The sequence below is a fragment of the Melitaea cinxia genome, chromosome 1, assembly GCF_905220565.1.
Source record: "Melitaea cinxia chromosome 1, ilMelCinx1.1, whole genome shotgun sequence".
In the NCBI taxonomy this organism is placed as follows: Eukaryota; Metazoa; Arthropoda; class Insecta; order Lepidoptera; family Nymphalidae; genus Melitaea; species Melitaea cinxia.
The window spans coordinates 8,989,864-9,013,608 of record NC_059394.1 but is presented as its reverse complement, the minus strand read 5'-3'; the positions used below and the strand labels follow the sequence as shown (position 1 = coordinate 9,013,608).

At 31.2% G+C, this 23,745-nt stretch overlaps 3 protein-coding genes and 3 long non-coding RNA genes across 7 annotated transcripts; 3 read left to right on the top strand and 3 right to left on the bottom strand.

Annotated features, from left to right (window-relative positions):
• Window positions 1-1,003: 1,003 nt before the first annotated feature.
• Window positions 1,004-3,587, bottom strand: LOC123662457 (trypsin, alkaline B-like). Its single transcript, XM_045597327.1, has 3 exons — window positions 3,517-3,587; window positions 2,003-2,255; window positions 1,004-1,422 (listed from the first exon to the last, which is right to left on the bottom strand). The coding sequence occupies exons 1-3, from the start codon at window positions 3,585-3,587 to the stop codon at window positions 1,126-1,128; spliced, it is 621 nt and encodes a 206-aa protein (XP_045453283.1). The 3' UTR covers window positions 1,004-1,125.
• A 493-nt stretch (window positions 3,588-4,080) lies between these two features.
• On the top strand, window positions 4,081-4,396 carry LOC123669328. Its single transcript, XR_006745738.1, has 2 exons — window positions 4,081-4,215; window positions 4,312-4,396. It is a non-coding gene; the product is annotated as an uncharacterized LOC123669328 (long non-coding RNA).
• Window positions 4,397-9,604: 5,208 nt separating this feature from the next.
• Window positions 9,605-10,124, bottom strand: LOC123653392 (sperm mitochondrial-associated cysteine-rich protein-like). The gene is made up of 2 exons (XM_045589381.1): window positions 9,891-10,124; window positions 9,605-9,796 (listed from the first exon to the last, which is right to left on the bottom strand). Exons 1-2 carry the CDS (start codon window positions 10,122-10,124, stop codon window positions 9,605-9,607), a joined length of 426 nt encoding a protein of 141 aa, XP_045445337.1.
• A 3,376-nt stretch (window positions 10,125-13,500) lies between these two features.
• Window positions 13,501-14,971, top strand: LOC123662363 (keratin-associated protein 16-1-like). The gene is made up of 3 exons (XM_045597241.1): window positions 13,501-13,842; window positions 13,934-14,239; window positions 14,924-14,971. The coding sequence occupies exons 1-3, from the start codon at window positions 13,501-13,503 to the stop codon at window positions 14,969-14,971; spliced, it is 696 nt and encodes a 231-aa protein (XP_045453197.1).
• Window positions 14,972-15,852: 881 nt separating this feature from the next.
• Window positions 15,853-20,465, bottom strand: LOC123669310. Its single transcript, XR_006745734.1, has 2 exons — window positions 20,223-20,465; window positions 15,853-16,158 (listed from the first exon to the last, which is right to left on the bottom strand). It is a non-coding gene; the product is annotated as an uncharacterized LOC123669310 (long non-coding RNA).
• Window positions 20,057-21,935, top strand: LOC123669318. 2 transcript variants are annotated; one of them, XR_006745736.1, is made up of 2 exons: window positions 20,057-20,142; window positions 21,751-21,935. It is a non-coding gene; the product is annotated as an uncharacterized LOC123669318 (long non-coding RNA). The 2 variants fall into 2 exon arrangements; XR_006745735.1 differs by lacking the exon at window positions 20,057-20,142 and adding an exon at window positions 21,400-21,471.
• The last annotated feature ends 1,810 nt before the right edge of the window (window positions 21,936-23,745 follow it).

Here is a 23,745-nt window from a genome sequence, read left to right as displayed (position 1 = left end):
GTACTGATATGTACTATCGCATGATTTTTGATTTTTCGGTCGTGATATTCTTATCAAATGTTCGAAACAAGTAATTATTCATATTTAGACAGTAAGTTGTTTATGTAGTTATATATTTAATTTTGTCAGAAAGATAAAAATATTGGATTTATTTTTTGGTAATTTTAAATTCATATCCGTTCGAGAGTTACCTCGTCCAAAATCGAGTAAAAGCCGCCGTACTTCTGCTTACTTTCTGTACCCCTTTTGTAGTAGGTGTAGCTTTGTATATCTCAGAGATTATTACTATATTACCGATTTACCGATGACCAATTCTAAAATGAAAATAGCAGGCACCGACCGCAATTGAGCGGTCCTGCCAGGTGTATTATGATATTCCATCAAAAACATTTTTATGTAAAATGTTGCCAAGACGAGATCATGTGGCTCGCACTGTCAAAAACTTATCAGATCTCATGTAGAGCCAAGCTTCTAACTCTACAAGCCCTAACTTCACAAACTCTACACCTTAGTCAAAATATGTGACTTGGCCACAGATAGACAGATAGGGTTAATTATCATTATCTATATATTAATCTATATGTTAATACGCGAAGAAAAACTTTGTATCCCTTTTTAGGAGTATGAAATTTCGTACACTTATAGTTTATATAGAAAAGGCGTGCAGAATGCTAATATGTTTTTTAATTTTGCAAAATATATAAAAAAAAATATTACACACACTACCATTTATTTGACACACACACGCATATTACACTCTTTTGATTGTCAAGGTCTGTAGTCAAATTGAAAATTTTAAATAAAAGAGGTCTATATTTTTTTTATTTTTTTTTTTTGAAATTTTTAAATTTTTAACTATGGTCGAATCCACTGGGCGACAACTAATTTAATTTATCATTTGTAAATAGTAGTGTTTTACTATTTTGTTAAATATCTAGTATGATATATAGTGAGGGTAATGTGTATCTTGTTTCATAGAACCATTATTTTATTAAAAGATTTATTAGAATAATTGAATTTAATAAACAAGTGCTTTTAACAAAAGTCAAATTAAACATTTATCCATTTAATTCATGCAGATTTTCTCTTGTATGTTCTGTAGTAATCTACACAGTAGTGTATTTTTTATGCATTAGCCACAATCCAATCGATGAATCTAGGTACACGAGTATAAACAGCTGGATAACGTCGTGAGCCACATACATGACCCCAAGACGAAATACCAACGACATTGCCATTATGAAGTAATGCACCACCGAAATCGCCTTGGCAAGGATCTCGACCACCTTGCTCCAAATTGCCCGCGCACATTTCAGTTTCAGTGACACGCATGGAAAGTATGTTATAGTTACTCCTGCAAATTTCTTGATTCACTGTATAGATTTGGACATGTCTCAGTTGATTTGAGATGGGGCCATTATTCTAAAAAAAAAAAAAAATTAATCACTATAGTTGTACGTGAGTATACCAGTATACCAGCATAACAATAAAATGCGTGTGTCAGCTCCGTCACGTGACTGGAGCTTATTCGTTAAGAACAATATCCGTAATAATCAGAAATTTAAATGTTCTATTGAACGAATTAATCAATACAAATAAATAAATTTGGAGTGTCTGTTTGTAATATTAAAAGAACCGCTTTTCACTAAATATATAAGTATGTAGATACGGTACGTATACCGAAATAAATTTTTTTACAATTTTAAACGGAAACGGCTGGACCGATTTTGACGGGACATTCATTAGTAGTTAGCTGATATAGTAATTAATGAAAAAATAAAAAGCTTGTGCGGTTCATACTATGCGGGGTACTATAAATGCTTGTATGAGTATACTATTGTACCTGTATCTTACATTATATGAACAACTATCTCCAAAACCATCATACAATTAAAAAAATCTTTTCCTGTTTTTTTTTTTTTACATAACACAGTAGTTTTACTAAACTACAACTAGACTACCTAAAGTTACATGATTAATTTTAAAATATGTTTATGCTTACAGATGTAGCGCCCCACCCGTAAGTCCAAACGGGTTGATTGTCAGCTACTATATAGTTAGCGCTCGCAAATCTTCCAGGCTGTACATTGTTACCAAAAACTATTCGAGACGATAATCTGAATATACCAACGTTATTTTGGACGTATATCTGGAAACCTGGATGATATATCAGATTGGAGACAGTGTAAACAGAACCACCACTGTTTACAAATGAGGATCCTATTCTTAGGCGCCAATTTGATGAGGAAGTACCACTGTAAAATTAAATTTGTGAATACGATTAACGGCTTATGAAACATATATTTTTGCTAAAGATTTAAGAAAATATCAAACTCAAAAATTATTAATGTAGCCGTATTACTTTGTTCCGTATTTTAAGCGATTCACATGCCTAATCGCTAAAGAGAGTTCTTAATATTCTATTGGGACAATAATAAGTGACAATAGAGATATAAGTCATCCATCTCTGTATAAAAATACATTTATCATGCACACACGGTCGTTTATTCCCCAATATTCGACAAAGCACCACTGTTCGACCTTAAAAAAGTTTACTAAGAAATAAGTGTATTTTCACATTAATTAACGCACTCCACGAACAAATATTATAGACATAGATTATTTATCTATCTATAATTGCGGAAAAAGTTTCCAATATTCGGCTATTATGAATAAAACGGCGTAGTAATGTAAAATATGTTTCAACCTCGAGAGATCTCAACGAAAAACCAATTTTATTAGTGAAATCACTAATAAGGTCAGTAGGACAATATTTCCCATGACTATCATTTGTTTTAGTTCATTCAGCCCTGTAAAACTAGGTTGTTTTTTATTTAAATCGTCAAACTGCTTACAATGATTGATGAAAGAGGGAAATACATTGCATTAAGAGGGTAGGTGTGCTACAAACGCTACAATTTTAGTCTGTAGACTTCCGCTAAGAACACGAGAAGTTCGCTACGAAGCAAATTTCGTAACGTATTCGAAATCTGTGACAGTCGCAGTTGATATCAAATCTATAACCTCAATAACCGTCCTCCACGCAAGTAAAACTATTTATATAATAAATAGTTATGAAGATATGCATTACCATTCAGTTATTTAACGCAAATTATTTTTTTATTTCAGTCACTTGAAATGCTTATCAAACTGAGTAACTTTTTAAAAGGCACAATTTAGTATAATTTAATAGTTATTTTTATAAAACCTCTCTATTTTGGCTGATTGATACATTGTATTTTTTTTTATTTTTTTGGATTTTTCCGTGTATTTTCCGTTTTGTTTAGTTCCTGGGTTATTGAATTTCATTTCAAGATTCTGATTTCAGGTCTTTGTTATGTTCAGTTCCAGGAAAACTACTATTTCTTATTTAGAACCAATTCTAATAAATAGTAGAAACTTTTGCATTTTCTTGTGATTAGTCGCTAGGAAGGGCGCACTACTACACATGATTCGATTTCAAACATTGTCTTTTGACAATTGTATTCCGGCGGTTGGCAGCAAGGAGTGAGTCACCGTGGAGATAGCTTCATTGCATTTAACAATGAGCTGGGAGGTGATGTCAAGGTGCTCTCACTTAAGCACATTTTAATACACCGCAATATTATTGTTTTTTTTTCTTTTGCTGTATATATAGTATACGTTAGTGTTTGCATTTTTTTTAAGTGTTCCGGATAGTTTAGTTGGAATTTCTTTAGTTCAGGTCTGAAACGCTGAGGGCAGCGTGGTTCACCCGGTGAACCTTTTCGTAAGGGGGGGGGTATTGTAACGTAGTAAAATTGTGGTGCATAGCGACATCTAGTTATAGCCGCGGTATTACTATTGATCCTGGTATTGAGGTTTGTCTAGCGAAGCTTGCGGGCTCACTAGATGGCGTGCTTGGAGAGTTGCTATGTATTTGCACGGTTTTGTTTTTACATTGTTTCATATTTAAATATTTATTTAATTGCTTAGGATTTTTGTCTAAATTGTTTTTATAAATAATATTAAAAAAAAATAAAAATATATAGATTTATTTCGGTTTGCTGTATTGGATAAATTTTTAATTTTGAGTGGCAACACTGCCAGATTAAAAGGACTTTCGCTTCGACCATGATTGGGAACGGCGAGGGAAAGATTTCACGTTTTCGTGTTTTGTTGGCCAGGTTCGCCTGCATATTAAAAATTATGTCTCTGAAGTAGAGAATAATAATTTTATTTATCTCAACAATAATGGTGAGTTAATTTCGATATTTTGGTGGGACCTTTTTCCCTTTGTGTTTGTGATAACCTTTAGGTGTCATATTAACTCGTAATTTACTTTTGTTACAGCTTCCTTATTTTGTTCATTTTGAAATAGATATTTTTATCTGATTTCGGGGATGGTGGGAACGAGAGATTACATTTATGCAATCTACTCTGGTAAGATTTTAAACCATTCTTTTAAATTTTGCATCGGTTCGATTCCGCCATTTTGACAACGTGTTTTCTTTGTTTCAGGGTTTTTTTTTTTTTTTTGATTCTTTCATTTTTATATTTCCTTAGTATTTTATTGTTTTATTTTATTATATTACGTAACTAATTAATGGAGATATGACTTTAGAAGAAAATACACTTGCGTTACCATGATGTAGGAAAAATTTAAATATGAAAAATTTATAATTTGAAATTAAGATGGAACTTAAATGAGTTACAAACAGAACTCAAACTTAAAATTATATTTCGATTTCATTCTGTCATTTTCGTTAAACTTCAATCATCGAGGCCTGGATATTTGAATTTGGAATTTAAATAAAACACCAAAAGGTATCTTTTCAATATTTTGAAAGCTGAGTCTACCGTGGATCACCAGAGCAATGAAACATCTGTCCGTATTAAAGTAGAACCTTTGGGCTGGGGATCCTGCTCATCGAAACTTCCTGTTGAGACCTTAACACCCGGTGGATGTCCCGAGCAAATTGACAATTCAAGTAATTGGTATGAATTAAAGCAGAAGAGGTACAGACTTTCTCATTATTTAGTTGATCTATGCTTATTTACAAGGTTATTTGATTTCTGGTGGTATACTCGTTAAGCTCATTATACTCGTTAAGCAATTATACTCATCACGTATTTTTTTTTTAATGTAGTAAATATATTAAGAACCTTCTCTCTACGACTGAGCAACCTTAGTATTTGTTTAAATTGTAATTTCTGAAGTGATGGTTTTGGGGTTAGCTAGGTAGGCTTATTTATTATATTTTGTTACATGAGGGTAAGTGTAAAAAAATGGAAATTAAACTACCTTAATGTTGAATATCTAGTTGGTTTATTATTTAAATCTTTTTTTTTTCCTACCTGCTTAAAATTTGTATTTGGTCCTAGCCCTAAAGATATATCACTATTTTTTTTGTCAACGGCACATTGTATTCCGAAATAGCCGGGCAACTTTTTCCGTCAATGTGTCGGGTGGCACTATACACCACATTTTTAGTTTTATTTTCAGGCTGTATATGTTTCATACAAACTATCAACCCCATTAAACCCCCTTAGCGGTGGAATATCGTAAAATCCGTTCTTAGCGGACGTCTGCTAACTATAATCTACCTCCGTGCCAAATTTTATCTTTGTCCAACCTGGATGGATAGACCATCCAGCGGTTTTTGAGTTCTCGTGATGAGTGAGTTAGTGACCTTTCTCTTTTATATTTATAGATTACGATGCATTATTTGGACACCTCCTCACCATCTATAGAGCATATATTTTAAATTTAAAGTCTCTTACTTCAAAAACATAAGACTTTCATACAAACTTCCGACCTCCGTTTTATTCCTTTAGATTAACGAATGTCTACGCCCTATAAGGAACGTACCTGCCAAATTTCAAGTTTATAGCTGTTATAGTTTTGGAGGTTTCGTGATAAGTGAGTCAACCTACCATCTCCCGTTTTAACTCAAAAAGAGAGTTGATTTCTAAGATACATTATTTGGACACCTTCTCATCATCTATAAGGTATACATTTTAAATCTCAAGTCTCTTACTTCAAAAACATGGGACTTTCACACAAACTTTCAACCCCCGTTTTACCCCCTTAAGGGTCGAATTTCATAAAATCAGTTCTTAAAAAATGTCTACGCCTTGTAAGGAACCTACCTGCCAAATTTCAAGCTTGTAGGTGTTATAGTTTCGGAGATTTCGTGATGAGTGAGTCAACCTACCATCCCCCGTTTTAACCCCAAAAGGGGGTTGATTTCTAAAGATACAGTATTTGGACACCTTTTCACCATCTATAGAGCATACATTTTAAATTTCAAGTCTCTTACTTCAAAAACATAGAACTTTCATACAAACTTGCAACCCCCGTTTTACCCCTTTACTTGTCGAGTTTCGTAAAATCCGTTCTTAGCGGATGTTTACGTCCTATAAAGAGCCTACTTGTCAAATTTCAAGTTTATAGGTGGTATAGTTTCGGAGATTTCGTGATGAGTAAGTGACATTTCGCTTTTATATATATTATAGATTAAGATGCATTATTTGGACACCTCCTCACCATCTACAGAGTATACATTTTAAATTTCAAGTCTCTTACTTCAAAAACATAGGGCTTTCATACAAACTTCCAACCCCCGTTTTATCCCCTTAGGGGTCAAGTTCCGTAAAAGTCCGTTCTTAGTGGATGCCTACGCCTTGTAAGAAACCTACCTGACAAATTTTAAGTTTATAACCGTTATAGTTTCGGAGATTTCGTGATGAGTGAGTCAACCTACCATTCCCCCGTTTTAACCCCAAAAACGAGTTGATTTCTAAAGATACATTATTTGGATACCTTTTTACTATCTATACATACATTTTAAATTTCAAGTCTCTTACTTCAAAAACATAGGACTTTCCTACAAACTTCCAACCCCCGTTTTATCCCCTTAGGGGTTGAATTTCGTAAAATCCGTTCTTAGCGGATGTTTACACTCTATAAGAAGCCTTCCTGCCAAATTTCAAGTTTGTAGGTGTTATAGTTTCGGAGACTTCGTGATGAGTGAGTCGACCTACCATCCCCCGATTCAACCCCAAAAGGGAGTTGATTTCTAAAGACATATTATTTGAACACCTTCTCATCATCTATAGAGCATACATTTTAAATTTCAAGTCTCTTACTTCAAAATCATAGGACGTTTATACGAACTTGCAACCCCCATTTCACCCCCTTAGGGGTCGAGTTTCGTAAAATCCGTTCTTAGCGGATGCCTACGTCTTATAAGGAGCCTACCTGCCAAATTTCAAGTTTGTAGGTGTTATAGTTTCGGAGATTTCGTGATGAATGACCTTTCGCGTTTATATATATTATAGATATATATATCTTATAACTTATTCAAATACAATCACACAACGAATCCATATTTTAATTACATTACATTATATATATATATATATATATCTTATAACTTATTCAAATATTTTAATATACAATACTTAAATATAATGACAAATACTCTGAATTAATTTGATATACTTTTTACGAAAATGCGATGACGGAGGATTGTAAAATTTTATACCCTTATAGTTTATATAAAGGAGTGCAGAATGTCATTTTTTTTTAAATTATGGATAGAAATATAGTAAATCAATAATAAAAAGCATTAAATATACACTACCATGTATTTGACATACACACATGCATATATGCTCTTTTTAACCGACTTCCAAGAAAGGAGGAGGTTCTCAATTCGACTGTATTTTTTTTTTAGTGTATGTTACATCAGAACTTTTGACTGGGTGGAGCGATTTCGACAAATTTTCTTTTAATCGAAAGGTGGTGTGTGCCAATTGGTCCCATTTAAATTTATTTGAGATCTAACGACTACTTTTCAAGCTATATCTAATAATGCGTTTTTACTTGATGCTTTTTTCGTCGACCTACGTTGTATTATACCGCATAACTTTCTACTGGATGTACTGATTTTGATAATTGTTTTTTGTTGGAAAGGAGATATCCCTAGTTTGGTACCATGATAAGGAAACTAGGATCTGATATTGGGATCCCAGAGAAATCGAGGGAACTTCTTGAAAATCCGCAATAACTTTTTACTGGGTGTCCCGATTTTAATAATTTTTAATTTGATCGAAAGCTGATGTTTGTCATGTGGTCACATATAAATTTCATTGAGATCTGATAACTACTTTTTGAGTAATCTTTGATAACGCGCAGTTACTTGAGTATTTTTTCATCGATCTACGTTGTATTCAAATTGAAAATTAAAAAAATGTTTTTTTTATTTTTATTATTTTTTGGTTTTCTTTCATTTAAATTTTTAATTATGGTCAAACTACGACCTCTGGGCAACCACTAGTTTTATCAATTAGATTTTAAAAAATGTAAAACATGTAACTTGTCATAATTTATTAAATACTAGCTGACCTGGCAAACTTCGTATCACCTTATTTTTTTTTTAAATATAATAATTACATATATCAAAACAAAATATACCCTATCTTTCAAGTTGGATCAAACTGCACACGGTGTGCAAATTTGATTAAAATCGGTTAAGTAGTTTAAGAGTTCATCGCGGACAAACATTGTGACACGAGATTTATATATATTAAGATGTGTTATTTGTAACAATATAAATTATAATAGCTGAAATAGGTCTAACTCTAAAAAATAATATTTAATAATAAATTTATTTTCTCACCCAAAACAGCTGATGTTAAGCACAATGTAACAAGAAAAATTAAGGAACGCATGTTTATTTCATTAGTTCTATTAACCGAAATTAATAACACAATATGTATATTATCAATGTTGACTTATTTATAGTATTTTATTATCAGATAATCTTAAAGTAATCAGATATTTTTACCTAAATCAATAAAATAATCAATCAAAAACGATATATTTTTTATCATTTTTTTCATGTTAATAATACGGAAAATTATTATAATATTATTTGCAAAAATCAATCATTTGAATTAATGCTATATATTCTTATTAACAACATGTCATATTATGGAAGTATTAAACAACTTTTGCTTTCAGCAGGGTTGTATTTCTATTGGTTAGTAAGGTGACCCAGAGCTCCTAGAATTTAGAATTTTTAAAATTTGTTTTTTTTTGGATTGGCTGTAGGGGTCGGCAATGTGCTTACGATGCTTCTGGTGTTGCAGACGTCTATAAACTACGGTAATGTGCGCTTGTCTCACTTGCAAGAAAACATAATTATTGTCTGTTAATTTTTTGTTTTAATTTTTGTTTTATAATTATAATCTAGTTTGTTTTATATAAATTGTACAATTGTAGGTAAAATTTTCAGTGCAAAAGGGTCTTTTGTACTATTTTATTAACAGGGATAACTAAAACATCTGTTATAATACTGTTCTAGTGACACATATATTATCAGAAAAAGAATATGAGTACTTAAAAAAAAAACAATTTTTATATTTTGTTATGGTAGTCTTCTAAATTTTTTATTAATTTATTTATTGTGGTCCCTTTGTACGAAGAGCGATTTATTCACACTTTAAATTAACGTTATATTGTAAAAAAATATGTATAAATCAAACGAAATATTTAAACCATCATTATTTTATTAATCCATTATGTATGCTCAAATATATGTTTATGGAAAAAACGTATTCAATATCGGTTTCTTGCTTACCATACAGGCATGCATGGTCCGCAGTTAGAACCACATACGGGAACCCCTGGGTAACTGCACTTTTTAGATGAACAAATGCCAGGTTCTGTGCAGCAATAACAGGGACAAGGTTTACAACGATTTGGCCTACAGCAAGGAATTGCTATCGAATTGCACATTTTCTTTGGAGTTGGAACTGGATTTGAAGGCTGTAAGTGGAATATATAAAAAAATGGCTTTCTTCTGAATAATTTCAAATATCACTTATTGATAGATTATTAAAAGTTAAACAATAGTAAATACCTTGTCACATGGCGGGTAAGGAGGCAAGAAAGGTAGGACGGGTGGATGTACGCATGGCGAAGGACAGGGACGAACAGGCGCTGGACAAGGAGAACATCCTCCGCCTGGACAAACCGAGCACGGACGCAAATCATTATGTGATCCTACACAAAGCTTAGTCGAGAATGGGTAGCAAGCTCCACAAGGCATGCCAGTACACACGCAAGGATCGTAACTGTAAAATGGAGCACTCATCTTATTAAATTTTTTTATTCACTTTTAAAATTTAAACGTACTAAAATACTGTGTAAATGATTTTGATTAAAAAATGACATAATAAAATTATTTTTGTAATTTGTTAAGAATAAAAACGTTTTAGGAAATAATAATTTAAAATAGGTTTTAATACTTTGATATAAATTTAATGTACCTTAATTTAATGTACATTAATTTGTTCTGAATTAAAACTGTTAAGTAATTAAGTGTATTTGCGACTTCATTTGCAATTCGTCTATGTGTTTGATTAAGTCTCTAAGAAAAAAATATTTATGCCTATATAAGATGAGCTGTACGTTCAAAGGTTGCTGTACATTCCATTATATTATTTGTTATGCATAAAAAAATAGGCAACTTTTCTAGTTTTTAAAGACTCCTACTCTTTATGATAATAAGAATATGAAAAAATCAAGACATAGAGGCATGGTCGTGGCAGTTTAAGGTTTTATGTTACAAAAATATTTGATCTAGTGTCATTATCCAGGGAGGAAACAGTCGACTACGTTTGTGTGGGAAAGCCGGTATCCTTTTCTCTTAAACAGCAAACTCCAATAAGCTCCAAAAAAGCCAATTATTCGTACATACAAAAAGTTGACGTCCAACATACTATTTTGTAATCGATTCTTTTTCCTATAATTTCAAAAATGTGTATTTGTCTTCTTGTGATATGTATTATGTATAAAAGTGTATATTTTATAGCATATTAATTTTTTGTAATAAAAATATAGAAATTTAAGTGTAAGCGTTTTCGTACTTTTATTGTTTAAAAATAAAGCTCAGCTTCCTTTCTTAACTACGCACATATAAAAATACATTAGTATCAACTGTAACACACATATCAAACTTTTATCGATGTTTTCTTTTTTGCCAATATACCACAATATACTACTTTATATTACATAGGTACTATATACATATCTACCACTTATTGTAAATTACTAAAAATATTATGAAAAGGAAAAGACAAAAGTAATAAATAATGACTTAATAGTAGTTTATGCAACTGTCATATAATGAAGGGTATTAAAACACGAGTGTGAGTTTATGAAACGAGCGCAGCGAGTTTCATAATAGTAACGAGTGTTTTAATACCCGTGTTATATGCAGTTGCATACACTACTTTATCTTCACTAATGCAATTAATCAAACAACAAGAGTAAAAGCTGACAATAGTTTATTTATAATAATTGTTCAAAGGACAATGCCCATTTTCTATGAAGCCGTGCTCCGGTACGTGCTTTGACGTGTTCAAACAATTCATATATTTAAGTATCCTTTATTAATTGAAAATATATTTTTAATAATATTCTAAAATTGATTAAATCCGTAGTTTATACTTTAATTAAAAAGATATTTTATTTGTATTCCGCGTTTGTGCTGTCAAAACATATTAAATATAAATACCAAGTCGGAAACGCAACTATAGAAATAAACGCTTTTTTTTTAATTAAATTATAAACCCCAACACGACCAGAAAATTGACATATTAAAGTTTTCTTTATTAATTAAAACTAGATTTTTAATAATAGTCTAAAAGTGATCAAAGCCGTGTTTTATAGTTTAATTAAAAAAAGGATTTGTTTGTATGGTTGCTATGACGACTTGCTATTTATAATTAATCTATTTTGACATAAGAAACGCGGAATACAAATAAAATATTAAATTAAATTCACGCGTACGTGTATTGTCACAGTGATTTTGCCGCCATTAAAATCTAACCAATGAGAGCGCAGCTGCGCGCATGCGCGCGATGTTATAATGAGATTTTACGATATCGATGTGGATATTATACCATCATGTGAAATTGCTTAAATTGAGTGTTTTGTTGTCTGCGCTATAACAGTAATTATAAGTCAAGTATTGGAAACATAAGTAGAATGTTACAACATTAGTGTAGATAAAGTTCATTAAGACATCATATAAAAAAAAAATACTAAAATATTCTATTACACTTTTTTTTGGTTTTTCTTCCATATTTCTATGTTACATGTTTTGTTTCTGGTTGTACCATAAAGTATAAGTATATTTATATTTGTTTTTTTTTATGTCAAGAACTCGCGGTTGTTATGGCTAACTTTTTAGATTTCGCACTTATCATTTCTAATACTATTATAGTTGTTGTTAAAAATAATATAAAAAAATCAAACAAAATGTTATATTATTTTACAAAATTTAAAATTGGAAATCAATAAAAAAAATATACCGACCTTCTTCTTAGTTTAGATATCCTACAAATCCTTAAAATATATATTATATAGTTCGTATTAGAAAACAACAAGGTCAAATGATAAAATCTATATAATAAGTATGTCTTACATAAATCTCACCATAACAACACTGTTCTAATATATTGCTTTTCACAAAAATAGACACAACATACTAATAAATCTCACCATTTATCGAAAAATTGAGAAAAAAAAACTCCTCAAAAATCGTGTTGATAGGCTTGTATGCATTGATTTATAGTTTTTTATAGATCAATGCTTGTATGTCCCAAAATTAGTGATAGCATTGAACTAACTGACGAAGTATTATTACTGTCTTACGGGGCACCGAACGTGAGCGAAGTCGTTAGCCATTCTTAGAAAGAGTGTAAAAGTTACTATTATGACCATAATTATATTATTATTTTGACCGTAATATAAAACCATCAATGGTAAAACTTTTAGGAAACTGTATTTTTATATCTAACAAATTTACAATTATAGGTAAAAACCTCATAAATTTTTATTTTGTAGACCAATTTGGATGATTCTTTTTTTAAAATCAAAAGCGGTTTCTTTACATGTAGTTCCATTAAAATTTTATCGAAATCGGAAGATTAATTTTTGATTTAACCCTCGTAATGCAAATTTACTTGACTATTTATTCGTCTACCTTCATTGTACTACTTGTCGACGTAATTGAAGTTGGATTTTTCGTTTACGAGCAAAACAATTATTTTCTTTATGTTCACAGCATATTGCTCGCGCATATAATAATAACTACACCCATAGATAATCACATAACGATATACATAGACATGACATAAGTTATATTATTTTACAACTGGATGGTAAAATGAACGTTAGTGTAGATATTAACATTTATTTGATTCATGATAATTCTTTTCTCCTCTTTAGCAAACGTACCTACATAATGAAGCAAATTTACTCTTGAAATAAGACCTCTTTCAATAATACCTGACAGCAAAAAACCTAATTAAAGTAGAAAATATTGACATTGATAACATTTTTTAACTTTAAAAAAATCAACACAAAATTTAAAAGTGAATTTTGAAAAATATTTTGTAGTGCTCCGGTTAATACTTTAAGACATATACACATCGATGGTATAATTGACGATATAATTCGTGATGTGCTCTACAGATTTTAGGCCCACTTGTCCAACCATTCTTCCATGTGGTTCAGGCCCGTGCTTTTTTAACTGTTCTTCTCCACAACCTTGCTGTCAACCTTGTTGCCCTCCTCCAGTTCCTTGCACTCCTTGTCCTCCTTGTATCTGTAAGCCCGTGTTTAGACCATGTCCCGGACCAGTCATACCAGATTTGGTACCACCATTAGTTCCTTTGTTGCCGTCTTGTAAGCCTCGTAGAAAACCGTATTCTGAGCCTTGCCCACCACCGCCCTCCACACCCGTTTGTTGCCCACCGGTTTTACCTTGCTGTCCACCTCCAGAACCCTGTGATCCACCTCCGGTGAGTCAATGATCAATATGTAAATAAATGTAGTCATTTTGATTAAAATTGAGAATGTAATTAAAATAATGTGATTTATTATTTTTTCTAGCTGTGTCCGTGTCCAGAACCAACACCTTGCTACCAGCCAGTGCTGCCGCGTTGCAACCCCCAATGTCCACCGCCCATCCTTCCTAAGCAACAGCCGATTTGTCCACGAGCACCACCTTGTCTGTATCCTTGTTTGCCAATTTCTAGAAGTTGCTGCCCAGATTGCGAATTGGATCCTGTAACTCGAAGAAGACCTTTGATAGTACATGATAGTGTTTTTGCAAATAGACCATCAAGTTTGCCTGCAGAATGTTTCACAAGACGTAATCCCAACGTGCGATACTCCACTTGTAATTATGTTAAACAGGTCTGTTTGAGCTCATAAATAATAAAAATTACGTTAATACTAACGCTATATACATGTAAGTACAATAGTACAGACATACTCACTTAAATATAGGTACTTGGAAATAAAATCATATTATTCTACTATAATTTATTATAATGCAGTAAAATTTTAATGCTTGTAAATCTATATAGCTTAAACTTTATAAAAATTTATAGTTAAAAAAATGAACTTTGAAATAATAACCTTATTTTAAATTATCATATTTTAAACGTGCTATTTAAGGACATGATGATAGTTGTATAATATTATTTTATACAACTAGGTCGACAAACAAGCGTAGGGCTCACCTGATGGTTAGCGATAACCGTAGCTTATAGACGCTAGCAGCACTCGAAGCCATCGATCACCTTACTTACCAAAGGAACACAACATTGCTTGAAAGCAGTATTATTTAGCTATTATCTTCTGTAAGGTCGAGGAACTTCCCCAGTCGGGCTACATCATACTTTGAGCAGGATATTTCCTGCTGTTTTCTACCTCAGTCAAATAATAATATAATATAAAATTTACTATATATTTCATTTTTTTTAATCTAAAATATATAATGTTAAATCTTAATAATATATAATGTTAAATTTTGTTATTATATAGTGTTGTGTTTTTACGACTGTAGTAATAAGCAATATAATTAATTATTTTCAGGATCCTGAATCTGGTTGCTACTATCACGTCGACGTACCTCTACGATAATATTTGTATTAGCTATACTTGTACAACTTTAGTTTTATTTTCCAATATTTACGCATGTTCCATCTGTGAAGTGTTATTTATTATTGCTATCGTAAATAAAATAATACATTTTAAGAGAAATTTTATTATGATATGGTCCATAGTTTTGTTCCATTTATATACTTTCTAAATAAATATATTTATTCCTATCTGCAATAAGCAGTAAGTTCTACTCGTTTATAATATTTATATTTATTACTATATTATTTATATTATTTTCAAAAATTATAGCGTTTGTTTTAACCGACTTCAAAAAAGGAAGAGGTTATTCAATTCGACCGTACATATATATATTTTTATATATGTTCGGGGATACTTCGTCGCTTATAAACCGAATTTGATAATATTCTTTTTCTGTTAGAAAGGAAATATCCCAAGAGTGGTACCGTGATAAGAAAACCAGTATCTCATGATGGAATCTCAGAGAAATCGAGGGAAACCCATGAAAATCATAGTGCGTTTGTTAATTTTTTTCATCTACTTACATTGTATTACTTGTCAGTATCATTGAAGTCGATTTTGTTCGTTTGCGAGCAAACACAATTATTCATTTCAACATAAGACACTGATTCAGATTTCGTAAGATACCTCAATTAACAAATATGTATATATGTCTATATATATATATTTGTATTTTGTTTTGGTATTATTAATTATATTCAAAATTACTACAGATTATTTATCAATTACTATTATTATTTTTTATATTTAATTATTCATTTTGTAATGATATTATCGATAAAGATTTGTTTTATTCACATATAACTAGCTTATACACATTACGTAAAACAATTTTTGTCTAAATTTAATCTTGGTAAAGGAAAAAATCAGCAGAACGCGTGAGAAACAAAATTTTATTTTGGTTTTATTTTTTTTTAAAAGCACGTAATTATAAACATGACACGGTATATTACGAGGCTGACACAAGTAAAAAAAATATTCATGAAATACAGCCATTTACTGATTCTTAATTCATTTTTCTTTTGATTATTAATAATTTCTTCAAACACTTTTCTGGAATCACATAATTTGCGTGTAACAGCTGTATATATTAATACAGGGGCTTACTGGATAGCATCTTGGCGCCGGCGGTGTGTTATTTTGACACATCTGCATTCCAGGAGTGCAACTCGGTGCAGGTAAACAAACTGGAGGACAACAGGCAGGATTAATTCCACTTCCAGACATATTGTAATATTTTCTTCACTTTTAATTTAAATATGAAAAGAATGATTTGCAAATGGTTCTTCCTACGCAGATCGGGTCTATTTATAATCACGTGCAAGCCTACCAGATTTTAATATTTGGATTAACTTATGCTTATTTCAAAAAGTGTACAAATTATAACTTTTTTGTTTCAATTCCATTGGGTTACGATCAATGTCGTAGCGTGGGATTTAGTGAAAAATGTATTTATTTATTTATTTAATCAATTATTACTTCTTGCATAAATATAGTCAAACACTTTTACGTAGTAAAAAAAAAGGAAAAAAAACAGCAGTACAGAAATAAAATTAAACAAAAAGTAGTTACAATGACAGCATGCAAAGGCGGTCTTATTGCTTTAAACAATCTCTTCCAGACAACACCAGGTAAAAGGAAATTATTAGTAACAAAGTAAACAATAGTAACAAATCTAGTCATAGTTTAACTCGGAGTTATGGCCAAACAGATTTTATAGTCTTGAACATCATTTTAAATAAAAAAATAAAATAAAATTAAAATAAATTTTATTGGTAACAAACACTGCTTACATAAGATAACATTCAACAATATTCGATTCTAGTACTAATTTACAAAGCTATATACAAAAATATAAAAAAAAAGCAACTGAGGTAGGGCACAGCAGGAATTTCCTGCTCAAAATATGGAGCAGCCCGACTGGGGTAGTACCTCGACCTTACAGAAGATCACAGCAAAATAATACTGTTTTCAAGCAGTATTGTGTTCCTGTTGGTGAGTAAGGTGACCAGAGCTCCTGGGGGGATTGGGGATTGGGTCGGTAACGCGCTTGCGATGCTTCTGGTATTGCAGGCGTCTATAAGCTACGGTAATCGCTTACCATCAGGTGAGCCGTACGTTTGTTTGCCGACCTAGTGACATAAAAAAAAAAAAAATTGTGATGTTACTAATCGGACGCCCACTTCGTTGAAACATCGTTGCCCAACACTGATTTTCAGTGAGCACCGTGTATATAGTTTTGCATTTAATATTTCTGCATTCAGTGATTGTAAAATAATAAAATTTGTATCCGTTATAAAATTACGTTGTTTTATAAAATAAAACGTTGTTTAAAGTACATTTTCAAAAAAAAAAATACATTCACTTGTGTCAATATTTTTGCTAACTATTACAATTTCATTATTCAGGTCAAAGATATTTATTCTCTTTAGAATTAACAATTTACTTATATGAGTAACACATTAGAAAGAATACATTTTTAAAGAGCTATAAGTTTACAATAATTAAATTATTAAATTATTCATAGCATGATATTCTACCTACAATACTTCTGGCGAAAGTACCTGTAAATAGGCGTATTTGTTAGTCTGTTTGTTATTTTAATTATTTTAATGGTAATAGAATTCTTAAAATCTGATTATTTGTTTCTAAATTTATCGATTACGAAAAAATAAATTTACCTTTTTTATCTTAATTGAACCCGGTAAATGACGCTGCTATCGGTAAGTAAGCAATCAAATTTAGTAGCTGTTTTCCGGGCAAGACAACATCTGCCGGGTCCGCTAGTATATATATACGTATAATACGCCTATATATTAATACGTGAAGCAAAAAATTTGTACCCCTTTTTACGAAAATGGCGGACGGAACAGTATGAAATTTCGCACACTTATAGTGTATGTATTATGCTAATATTTTTTTAAAATTATGCATAAAAAATAAATGAAGTCAATAAAAAAAAACATTACACACACTACCATATATTCGACACACACGCATATATACTCTTTTCTTTATTAATATAGAAGTGTATTCTTTGACTCTGTTGTCAATAATGTTCAAATTTATAATATAAATTAATTATGGCTACCACTAGTAGATAAAAAAAAATATACATAGAAGATAGATATACCTGTTAAACAACAATGATGCAACATTATGAATTAAAATCCAATCGTTCACGTATATGTAGAAGAAACGCTTTTCGCCAACGAACATGTGTAGGCCGTTGTAGTCAGTATTAAAAATTGCTACTTTAAAAATTCTATTCACTTTTGTAATAAATATGTTTGATCTTAAATTTTGTAATGATGATGTAATGCTTGTATTAATATGTACGTTTTGAAAAATAAATAGAATACGAAAAATGATAAGAATAAGATGTAGGACGCTACGCGGACTCCTTTGTCGTTAATTGACTTGGCTGAAAAGAAGAAAAGACTAAGTACAATTTAAAAATGTTATATTTAATGTCATCATTTATTTTCGCTTCGAGTTTATTTGCAAAAAGTTTACCAATTACTTATAAAATTTACAAGTTATCTTAGTATCGAACGAAATTTTAATAATGTATAGTCCAGTATCTAATCTACCAAGTTACAAAAACCCACCAGAGTGTATTCCGTGTTATCCAATACAGGTGAAAAGAAAGCTTAAAAAATATTTAATAATTTTTTAGTCGTCTATAGCATACCTTTCATATTGTAAATTGCCATTCAAAATACAAAACTTAAAATGCTTTAATTTTAGTTTTTCATTCGCATAATGAGTCTATTCTTTAAAGTGTCTAAACCAATTACCTATACAAAGAGTTGTATGTATTTAAAAAATACAACCTGTATACATTGGCAATATATTTTAAAGTCATTATCCTGATTAAAATCGACTACTGGACACGACTAAGATTTATTAATTTCCAAAGTTTGCGGTCTGGAAAAACAACAAAAGTTTTAGCGACTGCCTAATCTATCTAACCCTAACCTATCTTACTTCAAAATGACGGTTCTTAATCTAAAGCCTAGTCAAATTTTCCAATGAGGCCCATAGATAACCACCTTGCTTACTATCATTGTAAGCATTATCTTTATCCAGCTTTCCCTAATTATTTTCTACTCTCTTCTATCAGCCACCACATCAGCAGTCACTGCATTCATGCTTACAATATCTTCTACCAATCTATCAGGCATTTCCTCAGTGGTCTCTGCTAATATATTGTGCGTCTTTACGGTTTAATTTAATAAAATTTAAAAAATCAGGGTTCGTGTTGTCTTCCTTGCGGAATGGATAATGTGTCGCTACGAAGGCCGCTGATAATCAGCGACAGAACCTTCGACTATCGCCCTACAAGTTGGCCTGGAATGGTACTTAATAATCAAAATAAAAAAGTTCGATATCAACTAATCAACTACGAACGACCGGTAAGTGAATAAATATGTTTAAGGATTAGTTTATATTTCATGGAATAATAACATATAATTATATAACTTAGTATTTACGCTTTTTTTAATTGCAGGTTCAATCTCACTATCTGTATTGAACGGAGTCTTATCTTATTAAGTTTTATCGGTCTGATTAAAGTATTTAAACACAATTTTTATCGTTTTTATGAATTATATAACATCGTTAATGAACAATATGATTACTTTGTCTTTTAATTTTGTTTTATTTTTTCCTTATTGTGAAAATCTTTCAACTTATAACAATTTGCATAGAAGTTAAAGTAATTCTTTATTTCCAGTAAGCAGTACATCACGAAATTTATAAAATATTTTTCACAACTTTATTAAATTTGAGTAACAGTATATTAAATCTTCAAAAACAAAAATCAAAATCAGTTCACAAATACTTACGTAAACTGTAAGCAACGTATGTAATCTACAAGATTACTCTTGCCATTTAAATAGTGTTAATCTAATTATACTCGTTACGTAGCTGTTGTTATGTTACTGAATATGGAAGGAGGTGTTTTTTTACAATGATTTTACAGCATATTTGTTTTGTAAATGTTAAACTTGTGTGTGTTGAATTTTTAAAAGCTTATATGAGAAAAATCAATAGTCAAGGCTAGAGTATGATAAAGGTCGACTTTGCAACACGTATTTTTTTTTCGGTATATTTTTGATGTATTGTTTACGAGGATAAACATGACACGAACAGAGAATAAAAATCCGGTAAGTACGTATGATATTTGCCGGATACATATGATGATAGCTTTCAAGCTAACGATAAGAATAAAAAACTGGTAACCAACCTTTATCGAGTTAACCTGATTTTCTTCATATTGGCTGCGAAAACCTCGATATTAGACCCCTCTCAAACGGTGTTTCCGATCTCAAACGGTGAGCGTTTATCGCATGCAGATACATTTAGCACAGGGCTAACTAATTTATTTAACTTTGCTCCTCATAAACGATATCGCGGACGGTCATGCCAAAAAAGTGCTGGCCGCTTCTCGAGACATGCCGCACTTAACGATATCATACGCCGGTCCCTTGCCACCGTCAACGTGCCAAGTCTATTTGAGCCGACTGGTATTGCAAGAGACGATGACAAGAGACCGGACGATATGAGTTTGATTCCACGGAATATGGGCTGGGTGGGACTTCAACCCGTTTAGACACGATGGCCCCCTTCCCATCTACATGGAACCAACAATAGAGCTGGTGCGGCTTGTGAAGTGGCTAAAAAAACTAAAGTATACAAATACAGGAGTCTAGGCTTCGAAAATGATTTTGTCCCATTCTGTGTTGAGACCTTTGGTCCGTGGAGTCCTAGCGCTATAAGGCTTTTTAAGGAAATAGCAAAAAGGTTATTCGACATCACAGGAGACCGAAGAGCTGGCAGCTACCTTGGACAAAGAATTAGTCTAGCTATTCAAAGGGGGAACGCTGCCAGTATCTTCGGAACCTTGCCTAAAGGGACTCCTTTTAATAATATATTTAGTTTTAGATTAGTTTTAGGTTCATTGTTATAAGTAATATTTAAGATTTTAGAAAATCAGTAAATTGTTGTAGTTTAGTTTTCTGTTATTTTCTTTATAATAGTTCAGGGTCATCATGCTGGCCACATAAGCTTAAATTATATATGTAATTATTATATGTCAAAATATTTTTTAAATCAAGAAAAGATACAATGTCATAACGACGTATGGTCTAAACTACAATAAAATAGTACAATAAGTCAAAATTTTTACAAGTGTAGTAATATTTCTAAATCAAGTATCAGAGGAGAAGCAAATATCATAATGTGTAACAGAATGGGGATAATCACTCAACTGCAGTCCATTATATCAACCATTCAGTAAGATTACAATTTTAAGCTGACCATAAAATGGGTCAAGATTAAATGACTAATTTATTTCTTTTTTTTTTAGATCAGATTGTAACAATCACTCTATTTCTTGCTGTCCACCCAGTTGTTCACCACCATATTGCAACAGAAGCGGATCATTGGTCACAGTTTACAGTCAAGTAGCACATATCCAGCCATAAATATCATAGGTGTTTTGTAATCCAACAAATTTTAACGCTAAATGCCTATAAGTAAGTTATAGGCATTGTAAAGCAATATAGTATTTGCACACTATAAACACAATTAAAATATTGCTTTACATGTACACGTTTTAATGAAACTTTTTAAGATTCCATTTTATGATAGTACTGTAACCTCATACCTGTTCCCTCTATTTTGAAGTTAATCGTAAAATCAAGGCTTATTTCATATATAAGTAATATTTTATTATGTTCTATTTTTTCTTAATGTTTTCTTTATTCAAACAGATGCCGTACTCGCCGTAGGCCAACCTCCACGACCTATAGCGGCATTTGATAAGGCAACGATTGCTATCGGCCACCACGGACCAACGTGTGTTAAAACCTTCTGAGATTATTTTCATGTTGTCCCTAATATAACCAATATTTTAAGTGTGTTGTTACTATTTATGAATTAAAAGTTTTATAAATAATGGTTCTATGTATACGATTGTAGCATTTCATAAGAGCTTTACATGGTCTTTGCTCTGCTTGAATTAGGAAAAAAAAACTAGTGTAAACTTATAAGACGAGCAAAGAGCTATATGTTAAGTTGATTAAAAATATATGAACAAACTCCTGTTAGTTTTGATGAGCAATTATAACAAAGAGGCAAATTAAATAAAATACATTTTAAAGCAATATATCAAATACAAGGCCAGTACTGTATAATATGTCCATTATTTTATGATCATATTTGTTTTATGCTTTATCTTAAATATTATTGAAAGGATTTCTGAAATTTTTTAGTATCACAAAAACCCACAGATGGAAGATTATAAGAAATTATTTAAGCATATAAATTTTAAATTTAATTTGAATTTAAAATTAATTTTAAGCATTAAATAATAAATGTAAGTAAATATATTATAAATATATTCTTTGTTATTATTTTAAGAAATGTCTGTCTATATCTAAAGAAACAACTTTGTGTCGTTCACACTACTTCTAAAATATAAAAGTTGCTAAAATTACCGAAGAAAAAAAATATTATCATTTACTAAAGGTTCTTTATGGGGCCATTGGTTTTAGCAATTATATTGCAGAAGTTCTAATTTAGAAACTGTTGCATGTTTCACCATGCGCCACTTAGAATCTTGATTAATAAACCATTGTATATAACTATTATATTTACATTATACATTGTTTTAAAGAAAACTTAAATGACTAGCTCGTTGGCGCAGTTTGTAGTGGCCATAGTGGCCCTGCTTTCTGCTTCCCGGATTACGGGTTCGATTCCCGCCTGAATCTGGGTGTAATGTTTTTATTTACACATTTATATATATAATATTTCTATGTATATTTATCAACAAAAACAGTATTTAGCTTTATCAGCCGGCTGTTACCTATAACACAAGCATTAAGTTGCTTACTTTAGGAACAAACGACCGTGTGTGTATGTTATAAGATATTTAAAAAAATATTTATATTATTTTAAAGAAGGAAGTCTTAGGTACAGCTACGTTATCATGAAATAATTGTCGTACATATGATTATTACATTGTAATATTTGGAATGACATAGTGCCTTGAATTTCAATACATCATGCTTACTCAGGTGCATCAAACCGATTCAAACCATTCAACTAGTTTGATAAATATTTCCAATGGGATTACTTGTTTTACTATCGTTCGCAATTCCCAATTTGATGGTTTTGTTTCGTTTTGTTTGATGATGGATTGTTTAAAATATTATTGGAGGTATAAGTAATTTTCGAATTGCCTTAACAGTTCTTGTATATCACAATAACTAATATTGCTTAGTTATTATTATAGTTTATTATTATAGTTCGTAGTAAGCGTTGAATGAAATATCTTGTTATAATATAAACTAGCGACCCGCCACGGCTTCGCACGGTTGCAAAAACTATCAGTGTTCCTCTACTATATTATGCATGTATTATACATATAAACCTTCCTCTGGAATCACTTTATTTACTAAAGAAAACCGCATCTAAATCCGTTGCGTAGTTTTAAAGATCTAAGCATACAGACAGCGGGAGGCGTCTTTGTTTTATACTATGTAGTTCACTTTTAGTTTTGTCAGTTTGACACATATTATTTCGCCAATGTCACGTGTGAATTGTACTATGTAATGATAAGCTATAATCACCATTAAACCAATCAATCAATCAATAAGCTACAATACCACAAGTCATCCCTCATTTGACAAGATTAAGAAAAAAAAAATTTAAAAATACCTTTCAGTCGGAATGATATTTGAGTTTTAAAAAGATTGTACTAG